Genomic DNA, 15,448 nt, shown 5'->3' with positions numbered 1-15,448 from the left:
TTTGCCTAGGTCTTTTTTAATTATAGAAACAATAACTTTACTCCCTTAGATATCTGAAAGACGTTTCCTAATACAGACATAAAAATCCTAAGCAAATATTGGCAAGTTGAATCCAGCAATATACAAAAGGAATAATGCATCATAATGAAGTAATGTTTATCCCGGGAATGCAAGGTTGGTTTGACATTATAAAATCAAACAATATAATTCAAAAAACCATATGCTTATTTTCATATGCATTTTCAAAGCTCTTGGAAAAACTCAACACCTACCCTGACTAAAACTCCCGGCAATTGGAGCCAACTAGGAAGAGAAGAGAAATTCCCCAGTCTGATGAAGAGTACTGCATCAATCAGGGTTCAGACACGAGAGAAACCACAAAGGTAACATCTTAATTAATTTTTTTATTTTGAGAAAGTTGTAGACTCACATGCAGGTGTGAGGAATAATACAGTGAGATCTCGTGTACCCTTTACTCAGCTTTCCCTAATGGTAATGTCTTGCCAGTGTCACAATTAGGATATTGACATTGATATAGTCAGGATACAGAACATTTCCATCACCACAAGGATCCTTCATGTTCTTCTTTTATATCGACACTGCTATTTAACTCCTGGCAAACACAAATCTGTGTTATGTAAATGGAATGACACAATGTGTAAACTTTCGGAATTTACTTTTTTTTCTCTCGGCATAATTTTCTGGAAACTTATCCAGGTCGTTGCATGTAACGATAGTTCATTTCTTTTTATTGATGCGTAGTGTTCCATGGTAGGGATGTACCACATTTTGTTTATTCTTTCCAGTTTTCAGATAGCCTGAATGAAACTGCTACAAATATTTGTATACAGAGTTTTTCTGTGTGAGCATAAGTTTTCATTTATCTGCAATAAATGCTGAGGAGTGCAATTCCTGGGTCATATGGTGCTTGCATGTTTAGTTTTTAAAAAACTGCCAAACTGCTCTCCAGAGTAGTTGTCCCATTTTACATTCCCACCAGCAGTGTATCTATGAGTGATTTAATTTCTCTGCATCCTTGCCAGCATTTGGCATTGTCACCATTTTTTTTTCAGACATTCTAGTAGTAGTAGTATTTTGTTGTGACTTTAACTTGTACTTCCCTAATGGCTAATGATGTTGAACATTTTTCATGGGCTTATTTTCAGCCTGAATATCCACTTCAGGGAAATGTCTGTTCATGTATTTTGCCTGTGTTCTAATTGTGATTTTTTAATGTTCAGTTTTTAGAATTCTTTATATATTCTCAGTATTAGTCCTTTGTCAGAGACATGGTTTGTAAATAGTTCTGGCCACTCTGTGGCTTGTATTTTCATCCTGTTAACAAGGTCTTTTGAAGAGCAAATGTTTGTAATTGTGATAAAATCCAATTTATCTACTTTTCCTTTTGCGGATCATGTTTTTAGCCTAAGAAGTCTTTGCCTAGCCCTACATCCTGAGGAGTTTCTCCCACGTTTTCCCCCATATTTTGAAACTTTGGTCATGACTTTATAAAATATTTTTTTTTCCTATGGATGTCCTATTGCTCCAGCACCATTTGTTCAGAAACCTATGTTTCCTCCGTTTAATTGCTTTTACACCTTTGTCAAAAACCAGTTGGGCATAAATCCCTAGCAGATACCAAGAGTATTTTTCACATAACTAGAACAAATAATCCTAAACTTTGTATGAAACCACAAAAGAGCCCAAATAGCCAAAGCAATCTTAAAAAAGAAAAACAAAACTGAAGGTATTGCAGTCTCGGATTTCAAGATATACTACAAAGCTGTAGTAATCAAACCAGTATGGTAATGGCACAAAAATAGACACATAGATCAATAGAACAGAATAGAAAACCCAGAAATAAACCCATGGTTATATGGATAATTAATCTATGAAAAGGAAACAAGAACATGCTATGGGAAAAAGACAGTCTCAGGGCGCCTGGGTGGCAGAGCGGTTAAGCGTCTGCCTTCGGCTCAGGGCGTGATCCCGGCGATCTGGGATCGAGCCCCACATCAGGCTCCTCTGATGTGAGCCTGCTTCGTCCTCTCCCACTCCCCCTGCTTGTGTTCCCTCTCTCGCTGGCTGTCTCTATCTCATAAATAAATTAAAAAAAAAAAAGAAAGAAAAAGACAGTCTCGTCAACAAATGGTGTTGGGAAAACTGGACAGCTACATGCAAAAGAATGAAACTGAACCACTTTCTGCGCACAAAAATAAACTCAAAATATATTAAAGGGCTAAATGTGAGACCTGAAACCATATAATTCCTAGAAGAAAACATAGTAATCTCTTTGACATCAGCCGTAGAAGCATTTTTCTAGATATGTCCCCTGAAGCAAGGGAAACTAAAGCAAAAATTAACTATTGGGACTACAGCAAAATAAAAAGATTTTGCACAGTGAAGGAGATCATCAACAAAACAAAACAAAAAACCCACCGAAGGGGAGAAGATAATTGCAAATTATATATCCAATAAGGGTAAGTACCCAAAATATACAAAGAACTTATACAAGTCAACACCAGAAAAACACACATAATCTAATTAAACATGGGCAGAGGATATGAACAGACATTTTCCTAAAGAAGACATACAGATGGCAAACAGACACATGAAAATATGTTCAACAACACTAATCATCAGGGAAATGCAAATCAAAACCACAATAAGGTATCACCTCGCACCTGTCAGAATGGCTAATATCAAAAACATAAGAAACAAGTGTTGGTGAGAATGTAGAGAAAAAGGATCCCTCTTGCACTGCTGATGGGACTGCAAACTGGTGCAGCCACTCTGGAAAGTAGTATGAAGGTTCCTCAAAAACTTAAACAGAATTACCCTATGATCCAGTAATTCCACTATTAGGTATTTACCCAAAGAAAATGAAAACGCTAATCCAAAAAGATATATGCAGGCGTGCCTCAGTGGCTCAGTTGGTTAAGCATCTGCCTTTGGCTTAGGTCATGATCCCAGGGTCCTGGGATTGAGCCCCATGTCGGGCTCTCTGCTCAGCAGGCAGTCTGTTTCTCCTTCTCCCTCTGTCCCTCTGCCCACTTGTGCTCTCTCTCTCTCTCAAATAAATAAATAAAATCTTAAAGATATATGCATTCACAATCGTCAAGCTATGGAAGCAACCCAAGTGTCCACTGATAGATGAATGGACAAAGAAGATGTATGTATATGTATACAATGGAATATTATTCAGCCATAAAAATAAGAATGAAATCTTGTCGTTTACAACCACATGGATGGATCTAGAAGGTAATTTGCTAAATGAAATAAGTCAGTCCGAGAAAGACAAATACCATATGATTTCACTCCTATGTGAAATTTAAGAAACAAAACAAAGAAAAAAAGAGACAAACCAAAAAGCAGCCTCTCAACTATAGAGAACAAACTGATGGTTACCAAAGGGGAGGAGGGAGGAGGGATGTGTGAAACTAGTCAAGGGGATTAAGAGTACAGTTATTATGATGAGCACCGAGTAATGCATAGAATTGTTAAATCACTGCACATCTGAAACTAATGTAACACTGTATGTTAATTATATGGAGTTTAAATAAAAAATTTTAAAATTATTGTAATGATCATGTTTTATTTACCTCAGTCACTATAATAAAGATTGTTTTATGCTAAAAAAAAAAAAAACCACAAAAACCAGTTGGGCATATTTGTATGGGCTGATTTTAGGGTTCTCTTCCATTGATCTGTGTGTTTTCTCCACACCAATACCATATATTCCTGATTGCTGTAACTCTATAATAAGTCTTAATATCAATTATTCCCATTCCTCCCACTTTATTATTCTTTTTTCCAAAATTGTTTTAGTTATTCTAAATTGTTTTAGGTTTTTGTCTTTCCATATAAACTTTAAAATAATCTTATCTAGGGGGCATCTGTCTGGCTCAGCTGGTAGAGCATGTGACTCTTGATCTCAGGGTTGTGAGTTCAAGCCCCACATTGGGTGTGAGCCTATTTAAAATTTTTTAAAAACTAAAAACATAAAAAAAGAATAACCTTTCTACATCTAAAAAAATCCTGATGGAATTTTGATAAGAATTGCACTGAACCTGGATATCAATTTGGAAAGAATCAACATATTTGCTATATTGGGTCTTCCCAATGAATATGGTTATGTCTCACCATTTATTTACGTCTTCTTTGACTCCTTTCATGAGCATTTTGTAGTTTTCAGTATACAAATCTATACATGTTTTGTTAGAGTTATACCTAAATATTTCTCTTTTTTGAGTGATTCTAAGTGGTATTGTATTTTTAATTTCTGGGTCCATGTGTTCATTGCAAATACATAGAAATGCAACTAATTTTTGCATCCTGTAAGATACCTTGCTGAACTCACTTATTAGCCCTTGGAATTTTTTTGTAGATTCCTTAGGATATTCTATGTAGATAATCTTGTCATCTGCAAAAGGGACATTTCTATTATCTTCCTTTCTGATGGGTGTGTATTTAATTTCTTTGTTTTGCCTTATTGTACTGAACCCAACTTCCAGTACTATGTTGAATCAGAGTAGTAAGAGCAGTCTTCCTTGTCTTTTTCCAGTCTTAGGGGAAAAGCATTTAGTCTTTCACTGTTAAATAAACTGTTAATTGTAGGCTTATTGTAGATGATCTTTATTAAGTTGAGAAAGTTTCCCTTTATTCCTGTTTTCCCCGAGAGTTTTTATCATGAAGGGTGTTAAATCTTGTCAAAGTTTTTTTTTTTTTTTGGCAATGATTGATATGATCATGTGATTTTTTTCTTTAACCTATTAATGTGATAGATTACATTGATTGATTTTTGGATGTTGGCTAGCCTTGCATAGCTGGAAGAAATTCTACTTGGTTATGGTGTATAATCCTTTTTATACATTGTTGTATTTGGTTTGCTAATATTTTGTTGAGGATTTTTGCATCTAAGTTTATGAGAGATATTGGTCTAAAGTTTTCTCTTTTTTATGCTTCTTTTGTTTTGGTATAGGGTAATACTAGTTTCATAAAATAAATTGTGAAGTGTTTTTCCTCTTCTGTTTTCTGGAAGAGATTGTGTAGATGGCCTACATTCTTCTTTAAACATTTGGTAGACTCTCTCTGAAACTATCTGGGTCTGGAGATTTCTTTTGGGGAGTTTAAAAATTACAGATTCAATTTTGCTAATAGTTATAGATCTATTAAAATTATCTATTTCATCAATCAATCAATCAATCAAATTATCTATTCCATATAGGTGAGTTGTAGTAGTTTGTGTTTTTCAAGGAATTGGTCCATTTCATCTAAGTTGTCAAATTATGTGTGTAGAGTTGTTTGTAGTATTCACTTATTATCCTATGGATACTCACGTGGTCTGTAGTGATGTCCATTTTGTCATTTCTGTTGTTAGTTGTGTTCTCTTTCTCTTTTGTGTGTTAGTCTTCTTAGAGCCTTGTCAATTTTATTAATTTTTTCAAAGAATTGGTTCTTTGTTTCATTGTTTCCATTGTTTCTGTTTCTAATTTCATTGATTTCTGCTCCTTATCATTCCCTCTTTCTGCTTGCTTTGGGTTTATTTTGTTCTTTTTCAAATGACTTCTATGTGGGAGCTCAGATAATTGATTTTAGATTTTTTCCTCTTTTCCAGGGTATGGATTTAGTGCTACAAATTTTTCCCTCTCAGTGTGACTTTGGCTATATCCCACAAAGTTTGATATATTGTATGATCATTTTCACTCAGTTCAGTGTATCTTTTTTACTTCCTTTGAGACTTCCTCTTTGCCCCCTGGATTATTTCTAAGTATGTTATATTCCTTTTATCTTTCCGTTACATATTCCTAGTTTGATTCCACTGTGGACAGAGAACACACTATATGATTACAATTCTTTAAAAAAATGTTTCTTAATGGCCTGGCATGTGGTCTCTCTTGGTATATGTTCTGTGGGCATCTTAAAAAATGTATATTCTGCTGTTGTTGGGGGCAGTATTCTTTAAATGTTAATTAGACTCTGTTGGTAGATGGTGTTGGTGAGTTCTTCTATATCCTTGCTGATTTTCTATCAAGTTGTTCTACTAATTGTTCAGAGAAGGGTGTTGAATTCTGCAAATATAATTGTGGATTTACCTATTTCTCACTAAAGTTCTATTACTTTTTGCTTCACATATTTTATAGCTCTGTTGTTTGGTATATATTCATTTATGATTGCTATATCTTCTTGGCGAGTTGATCCTTCTATTATTTTATAATGTTCTTCACTGTTTCTGATAATATTCTTTGCTCTGAAGTTTACTTTGTCTGATAATATTGTAGTCACCCACTCCTGCTTTCTTTTGATTACTTTTGCATGATATATATTTTTCCATCCGTTTACTTTCAATTTGTCTTTATTGTTATATTTAAAGTGAGTTTATTATAGATAGCATATAGTTGGGTCATGCTATTCTCCCCCACTACTCTACCAATCTCTGTCTTTTAATTGGTATATTTAGGCCATTTAGATTTAATGTAATTATTGATATATTGCTATATTAAGGTTTAATCCTGGTATTTTATTTTTCTGTTTGTTCTGTTTTTTATTATTATTATTTCTCTATTTTCTTTTTACTGTCTACCTGTGCTTGACATCATTAATTGTCAGGAAATGTAAATAAAAACCACAATGAAATGATATTACATACTCACCAGAATGGATAAAATTTGAAAAATGGAAAATATCAAGTGTTGACAAGATTGTGGAGTAACCAGAAATCTCATACAATGTTGTTGGTAGTGTTAAAAGGTACAAACACTTTGGTAAATGTCTGGCATTTCTTATGAAACTAAATATACGCCCATCCTATGGCCCAATTTTTTCCCTAGGAATTTACCCATGATAAATGAGAACATTTATACCACAAAAAGATTTGTATGACAACGTTCAGTATAACTTTATTCATCATACTCCCAAACTGGAAATAGCTAAGTGTCTATCAATAAGGGAATGGATATACTGTGGTGTACTTATACAATGGAATGTTGCTCAGCAATTAAAATGGACAAACTATCTTCCACGAGTAGCATAATTTGTGGGTCACAAGAGTCTCAAGTACTATGACTATGAAGAAGATGAATATGGGCCCACATCTACTGCACAACCAAAAATAGTAGGTTCCCGTGTCCAGAACTTAGTCACATGACCACATATAGGGTTAAGAGGTTTTGGAAGTATAGGTTTTTTTTTTTTTAAGATTTTATTTATTTATTTGACAGAGAGAGACAGCCAGCGAGAGAGGGAACACAAGCAGGGAGAGTGGGAGAAGAAGCAGGCTCCCAGCGGAGGTGCCCGATGTGGGGCTCGATCCCAGAATGCAAGGATCACGCCCTGAGCCAAAGGCAGATGCTTAATGACTGAGCCACCCAGGCACCCCTGGAAGTATAGTTTTTTGCTGGGTGATCTTATGCCTAGTTAAAATTCAGGCAATCTATTAATAAAGAAAGAATGGGATACGTGGCAGTCACTGTCATAATTAAATTGAAAAACTAACAAAGGTGATAAAAATTTACATTTGTAGACATTTGTTTAAATATTTATTGCTTTTCATTTGATAGTTTTTGTATTTTGAATTCTGTAAAAAAAAAAAAATGGTGGGGCCCCTGGGTGGTGCAGTCGTTAAGTGTCTGCCATTAAGCGTCTGCCTTCGGCTCAGGGTGTGATCCTGGCATTCTGGGATCGAGCCCCACATCAGGCTCCTCCTCTAGGAGCCTGCTTCTTCCCCTCTCACTCCCCCTGCTTGTGTTCCCTCTCTCACTGGCTGTCTCTCTCTGTCAAATAAATAAATAAAATCTTTATTTTAAAAAAATGGTAGAGGAGTGGTCCTAAACATTTTTGGGGGCCCTTGAGAAGCTTGTCAGCTCCAGCTGCTGGGCTTGTGGTGCCTAATGGATACGAGATATCTGAGGATAATGAAACCACTGAAAGAGGGAAGGTGTGATGTCTCTTAGCCCCAGCCCCTATCCTAGACAAGAAGGTAGCCTTTCAAAGGACTTGGGGACAGATTCAGTATGCAAGTTGTGGGGCTAAGGAAATGTAGACACTTAGACAAAGATATCAACTGATCCTTTAAAAAAAAAAAAAAGATATCAACTGATCCTTATGTAGTTGGGGAATAGTCCATAGGGGTGGGGGAGCAGGAAGTGGGAAGGTAGGGGGAAGGGAATAACAACCAGAATGAGGCTCAGGGCCAAGAAATTGGCAAGGGAGACAAAATAACATAGACAGACGTATACAATGGTAGGTTTCAGAGCAGATTACAAAAGTCATTGTGAGTCATCAGTGACAGTGCTGTTGTTTAAAAATAAACATAGCATTTAGATAGCTCCAGGCTCTGAGGGAAAAATAGAGGTTGAATTTCACAAGCCCTGTCCCAGGATATCTACAGTTCATAAATAAATATGTATGGGATGGGGAAAGTAACTCATGACTCAGTTCTTGGAGAAGATGAGCTCAGTGCTCTAGTCTGTGAAAGGTCCTTATGGGAGTTGGAAGGAGCCCTGGGCTGGGAGGCTGGGCTCTGGGTTCATGTTCTGTGTCTATCACTATTTACTTGAGTATTTGAACTCCTTTGGGGAAAGTCATGCATACTTTGATCCCTAAATCCCCACATAACCTAGTTCCTGGCACACAGTAAGTTCTTAGTGAATATTTGGAGAATGAATGAATGAATGATTTGTTAAATAACTAGCCGTGTATCCTTGAACTGGGACATTTTACCAGGGGTCTTGACCATAAAAGGAAACAGTGGAGTGGATCAAGGTGGCCTTCAGGTTCCTGGTGACCTAAATTTTCAGGACATGAGGACGGATGTTTGACTACCATCACCCAAAAAATGTGTATTTCATAGCATGCTGAGTCAAACCTACACTCAACCCATAAGCCTCAGTGCAAAGACTGCCTCCTCCACAATGCCACCCTGGCCCCTTCCTCAACAACTTGTCTGTACCTTTATGAATATATAGTCTGCCTGGGTTATTGTGGGTTGGGTTGATCACCCTCCCACCCCTCACTTGACCTGTGACCTGAGAATACAGAGTAACCTAACACTTACCATGTGCTGGGGACTTTAAAAGCTTTACAATCATCAGTGCATTTAATATCTTAACAACCCATAAAGTAGGTACTATTATTTTCCTCATTTCACAGATGGAGAAACTGAGACACAAAGTGCATACCTTGCTCACTATTAAGCTGCTAGTAAGTGCTAGGGGCAGGGTTCAAATCTGGGTAATCGGGTTACAGAATCCTTTACTTTACCTGGAATTCAAATACCCCATAGCATGTATCTCATAGTTTGGCTCATAGGAGGTACTCAGCAAAAATGTTTGTTGAATAAATAAACAAAAGCAATAAACTGAGAAGCTGGGTGTTTGAAGGGCCTACAGTTCCCCTGAGAACCCATCTGCCTACTGAGCCCCAGCCTTTCCTCAGCATATGGGGTTAGTGTGTTATTTCATCTGTCCATTCATCCATCCCTCCTTGTATCCATCAATTCAGTGAATAGTTACTGTCCTACCCCACCCCACAGTGAGCGCCAGTGATACAAAATGGGTTGGCACGGAAGTAGAGACGGAGGTATCCACAGACAAGGGCAGTACAGCATGACATGAACCACACAAAAGAGGGAGCCACACTAACTTTGCCTGGGTAGGGTCAGGGAACACTTCTTAGTCTATGGGATGAATTCAATTTGGGTTGTTTGTTTTTTAAAGATTTTATTTATTTATTTGACACAGAGAGAGTACAAGTAGGGGAAACAGCAGGCGAGGGAAAGGGAGGAACAGACTCCCCTCTGAGCAGGGAGCCTGATGTGGGGCTCGATCCCAGGACCCTGGGATCATGACCTGAGCCGAAGGCAGATGCTTAACCATCTGAGCCACCCACGCGCCCCCAGTTTGGGGTTTTTAAAATCTCCACGTCCCTGTTGGACCAGGGTCCTGCCTGATTCCAGTCCATGTAACTGGAGACAGAATAGCCTGTATTCCCAGCTGCTGGCTGCAGTCTTGCCCTGAGAATCCATAGCACTGTCTGTGGTCTGAATCCTGGTGTTCTTGTTGGCTACTGTGCCCCTACATTGAGACATACTCCTTTGGACCCTGATTCTGACTACTGATCCTGAATCGTTAGCTCCAGGGTCACAGCCAGCCTTGACCCCCTTGCCAGATCCCATCCACTCCCTCCCTTTCCTGATCGGCGATGGCCAGGGGCCCAGCAAGACTCTAAGCATGTGATGTCATAGACCTGACACCTCTTGGTTCCCTGATCTCTAGTATTGTTGACACTCTTCTCAGCTTCTAAGGAGTCCCAGATAAAACGAAGCGAGGACTGGAGCCAAAGCAGGCCTGTGAGGACTCTGCCATGCTTGTGTAGACTCTGCTTGCCAGTGCTGTACCGACTTGAGAAATCATTCAGATCTCTGCCCTCCCTGAGGTTCAGGAAAGACAAGGGACTTACAAAAGAGCATTCAGGGAAAGAAACAGGACTGGAACTCTGGGGTCCTGATTACCAGGGTAGTGTTCTTTTGTTACACTAGGGGTTCTGAAATCCATTTTTTAGTAATGGAGACTTCCTATTGAAATTTTACATAGATCTCCATTCTATAAAGCAGAATGCCTCTGCTTCTTGGCCTCTCTCTCCCTGTCTCAGCCTTTAAGTCACTTGTTTTTTTATCATTAACTCTAGATAGTGGAGTTGGTCCAGTGAGATCCTAAGCCCATGCATAAATGGCAGCCACCTCCCTCCAGCCTGTTTCCATCTATCTCACCTTCCACACTACATCCAGACACCTTTCCAAACCCCAGACTTGTCTGTGCCACCCTTCAGTTTAAAAACATCCATTCATCTATTTAGCCAATAATATTTATTAAATGCTTTCATTGTGACGGGCAGCAGTGTAGCGAACAAAACAGATAGTCCCTGCCTGCTTCGGGTGGGTGGGTGAGACAAAAACCTGTGGGCAATCACCCAAGTCACTAAACAGGGTACGCTGATTGAGAATAAATAAGTACGATGACTTGAGGCCACAGAGTTGCACAGGGACCAGTCCTGGAGAACCTTGAAGGTCACTAAAGTTATGGGTCTTTATCTTGAGGGCAAAGGGAGTGCAGTTGAATGGTTTTCAGCAAGGTAGCAATTCTGATGCTATTTATGTTTTAATATCATGCTGGTTGCTATGGGGACAGCAGGTAGGAGGAAGGCAGGAGAGGAAGCAGAGAGGCCTGTTAACAAGAGATTGTTGTAGTTCAAGTGAGAGGTGATGGCAGCCTGGGCTGGAGGAAGGCAGCAGAGATGGAGTGAGAAGAGAGATTTAACATATTCTGGAGGCAGAATCCACAGGGCCAGTTGATAGATTGGATATGTGGGGAATGAGGAAAAAAGAGGAATTAAGGGGACCCGGGTGGCTCAGTCGGTTAAGCATCTGCCTTCAGCTCAAGTCATGATCCCAGCGTCCTGGGATCAAGTCCCACATCGGGCTCCTTGCTCAGCGGGGAGCCTGCTTCTCCCTCTGCCCGCTGCTCCCCCTGCTTGTGCGCTCTCTCTCTGACAAATAAATAAATAAAATCTTAAAAAAAAAAAAAAAGGAGGAATCAAGGATGCAATGCCACCCATGGACCAGTGCAAGAGGGGTCTCTTCCCTGGGCCTTATGTGTCCTCTCCCCCCGCCCCGGCATTCACACCCCGCAACCCCCAGAGTTTAGTAAAGAAAGCATGGTCGACTGGACACTCAGGAGCTGGTGCTCAGTGCTGCTGCTGCGTGTCCTGTACCCCGAACATTCCTTTTCGTGCTTAACCTCCTTCAGGCCCCAGGGAAACACTTCACCCATCTTGCTTTACATCCTCGATACAAAAAACTGTGTGTTTTACATGCAATAAAATGCACACATTCAAGTACACAGTGTGAGGAGATGAATGTATCCATCTGTGTAACCACCATCCCCCTCAATCATGGGTGTAGACCACTTTCTTTACATGGCCGTGTCTGAAGTTCTGTGGCTTGTGCTGCTGCCCACATCAGAGCTGGACGCTGCTCCGGAGTATGGGGAGCATGTGAGCGGCGGAGCTCTTGGGGAGAGGAAGAGAGAAACACATGAACAGGTCCTGTGGAACCTTTTCTCTCAAACAGCATGAGCGCATAATGAGACATCATTCCCCAGAGGAACAGAGACCATTTGCTTGCTTCTCTGTGTGTTCCAGTTCGTGGTCTAGGACGAACTCAAGAGTTGTTTGGTGTTTGCAACAGTGGCGCAAAGAAGCTAATAAGTATTTTGATTATAAAGAATTCATACATTTGTTTATATGTAAACATATGGTTTGGTTATAGCATGTGTGAACATGATACTGATTCTTTATGGACTTAGATATTGCTTTAAGGGATGATGAAAATCACAGTATAACTGGTGATGGTTTTACATAAGGAGAAGATTTTGGGTTATTTTTTGTTATAATTTATTACATATGTTACTTTTTATACATTTAGTTATTACCCGCCCCCTCACCTCCCCTCTGGTAACCATCTGTTTGTTCTCTATAGTTAAGAGTCTGTTTCTTGGTTTGTCTCTCTCTTTTTTTTTTCTTTGCTCATTCGTTTTGTTTCTTAAATTCCACACATGAGTGAAATCATATGGTATTTGTCTTTCTCTGACTGCCTTATTTCACTTAACATTGTGCTCTCTAGCTCCATCTGTGTTGTTGCAAATGACAAGATGGCATTCCTTTTTATGGTTGAATAATACTCCTTTGAATATATATACCACCTCTTCTTTATCTATTCATCTATCAACGGACACATGGACTGCTTCTATACTCTGGCTATTGTAAATAGCGCTGCCATAAACATAGGGTTGCATGTATCCCTTTGAATTAGTGTTTTTGTATTTTTTGGGTAAATACCCAGTAGTGGAATTACTAGATTGTAGGGTAGTTCTGTTTTTAACTTTTTGAGAAACCTCCATACTGTTTTCTACAGTGGCTGTACCAGTTTGCATTCCCACCAACAGTGCCAGAGGGTTCCGCTTTCTCCACATTCTCTCCACCACTTGTTGTTTCTTGCGTTCTTGATTTTAGCCGTTTTGATGGGTGTAAGGTGGTATCTCATTGTCGTTTTGATTTGTATGTCCCTGATGATTAGTGATGTTGAGCATGTTTTCATGTGTCTGTTGGCCTTCTGCCTGTCTTCTTTGGAGAAACGTCTGTTCATGTCTTTTGCCCATTTTATAACCAGATTATTTGTTTTTTTGGGTGTTGAGTTGTATACGTTCTTTGTCTATTTTGGATATTAACCCTTTATTAGATATGTCACTTGCAAATATCTTCTCCCATTCAGTAGGTTGCCTTTTAGTTTTGTGGATTGTTTTCTTTGCTGTGCAGAAGCTTTTTATTTTGATGTAGGCCCAATAGTTTATTTTTGTTTTTGTTTCCCTTGCGTCTGGAGACGTATCTAGAAAAATGCTACTATAGCCCATGTCAGAGAAATTACTGCCTGTGCTCATTTCAAGGCTTTTTATGGTTTCAGTTCTCACATTTAGGTCTGTAATCCATTTTGAATTTATTTATTTTATTTATTTATTTTTTTAAAGATTTTATTTATTTATTTGACAGAGATAGAGACAGCCAGCAAGAGAGGGAACACAAGCGGGGGGAGTGGGAGAGGAAGAAGCAGGCTCATAGCGGAAGAGCCTGATGTGGGGCTTGATCCCAGATTGCTGGGATCACGCCCTGAGCCGAAGGCAGATGCTCAACTGCTCTGCCACCCAGGCGCCCCTTGAATTTATTTTGTGTATGGTGTAAGAAAGTAGACCAGTTTCATTCTTTATCATGTTGCTGTCCAGTTTTCCTAATAGCATTTGAAGAGACTGTCTTTTTCCCATTGAATATTCTTTCCTGCTTTGTTGAAGATTAATTGATCATATAGTTGTGGGCTCATTTCTGGGTTTTCTATTCTGTTCTATTGATCTATGTGTCTATTTTTGTGCCAGTACCATACTGTTTTGATTACTACAGCTTTATAATGTAACTTGAAGTCCAGAATTGTGATGCCTCCAGATTTTTTCTTCTTCATGATTGCTTTAGCTCTTCCGGGTTGTTTGTGGTTCCATCCAAATTTTAGGATTATTTGTTCTAGTTTGGTGAAACATGCTGTTGGTGTTTTTATACAGATTACATTAATTGTGTAGGTTGCTTTGAGTAGTATAAACATTTTAACAATACTTGTTCTTCAAACCCATGATCATGAAATGTCTTTCCATTTCTTTGTGTCATCTTGAATTTCTTTCATCAGTGTTTTATACTTTTCAGAGTCAAGGTCTTTTACCTCTTGGTTAAGTTTATTCCTAGGTATTTTATTAGTTTTGGTGCAATTACAAATGGGATTGTTTTCTAATTTTCTCTTTCTGCTGCTTCATTAGTAGTGTATAGAAATATAACAGATTTCTGTACGTTGGTTTTATATCCTGCAACTTTACTGAATTCATTTATCAGTTCTAGTACTTCTTCTGGAGTCTTAGGGTTTTCTATATATAATATCATGTCATCTGCAAATAATGAAAGTTTTATTTCTTCCTTACCAATTTGGATGTCTTTTATTTCTTTTTGTTGTCTGATTGCTGTGGCTAGGACTTCCTGTTCTATGTTGAATAAAAGTGGTAAGAGTGGACATCTTTGTGTTGTTTCTGACCTTAGGGAGAAAGCTCTCAGTTTTGTAATTTATTAAGTATGTTAAGCTTTATAAATTTATTTTGATATATAAATATAATTATTATGAGATATATTATTTACTATGTGTCCCCATAACAATATTTGACCATAATATTTAAAATTCATGATACTTTTTTTTAATTTAAAATATTGCCTTAAGACATTTATTGACAATTCCAGTTACTACTGGAAAGTTTTTCCAGATTGGAATTAGTAAGTAAAAACAAAAATTCTAAAATATACAGTGATTCAACAAAGTTTATTTAATTTTGGACCTTATTGTCAATCAAAAAAATTATTTGAAAAATCTTGATTATAACAATGTAATTAGTGATTTTGTTAAAATGAAGGCAAAAACTAATTTTATGAAATATAGAATCATTTATGAATCATATATTTCTTTTTTCCACATATATTACTATCCATCAAAAGAACACCACCAAATTCAGTCTTCTTTGATATTTTGCCAGCTTTCAATCATAAAGTATCCATAGCTTTTGAGCACGAAAGAGTACACTGCCTAATTCCACTTATATGGAGTCCTGTAATAGGCAAAACTGACCTATGGTGGTAGAAATTGGGTGTGTGGTTGCTTGCAGGATAGAAGAGGGGAAATTGGCTGCAAATAGGCATAAGGAAATTTTCTAGACTAATGGTAATTGACAGGGGTGGTAGTTACACAATGTATTTGTTAAAGGTCCTCAAACTATGCCCTTAAAATGTGTGCATTTTATTCTATGTTAAAAATGCC

The 15,448-nt window shown here is 38.1% G+C and overlaps 1 protein-coding gene across 1 annotated transcript in view; it reads left to right on the top strand.

The window, feature by feature from the left end:
- The window catches only part of POLD3 (DNA polymerase delta 3, accessory subunit), a 107,195-nt gene that overhangs the window by 1,348 nt on the left and 90,399 nt on the right, over window positions 1-15,448 (top strand). The window contains exon 2 of the mRNA XM_048217185.2: window positions 249-383. Coding sequence (XP_048073142.1) covers window positions 334-383 — 50 coding nt within the window. The 5' untranslated portion in view covers window positions 249-333. The remainder of the gene's footprint in view (window positions 1-248; window positions 384-15,448) is intronic.

Source organism: Ursus arctos, unplaced genomic scaffold, assembly GCF_023065955.2.
Source record: "Ursus arctos isolate Adak ecotype North America unplaced genomic scaffold, UrsArc2.0 scaffold_22, whole genome shotgun sequence".
Taxonomy (NCBI): domain Eukaryota; kingdom Metazoa; phylum Chordata; class Mammalia; order Carnivora; family Ursidae; genus Ursus; species Ursus arctos.
This window is presented reverse-complemented; position numbering and strand designations above follow the sequence as displayed.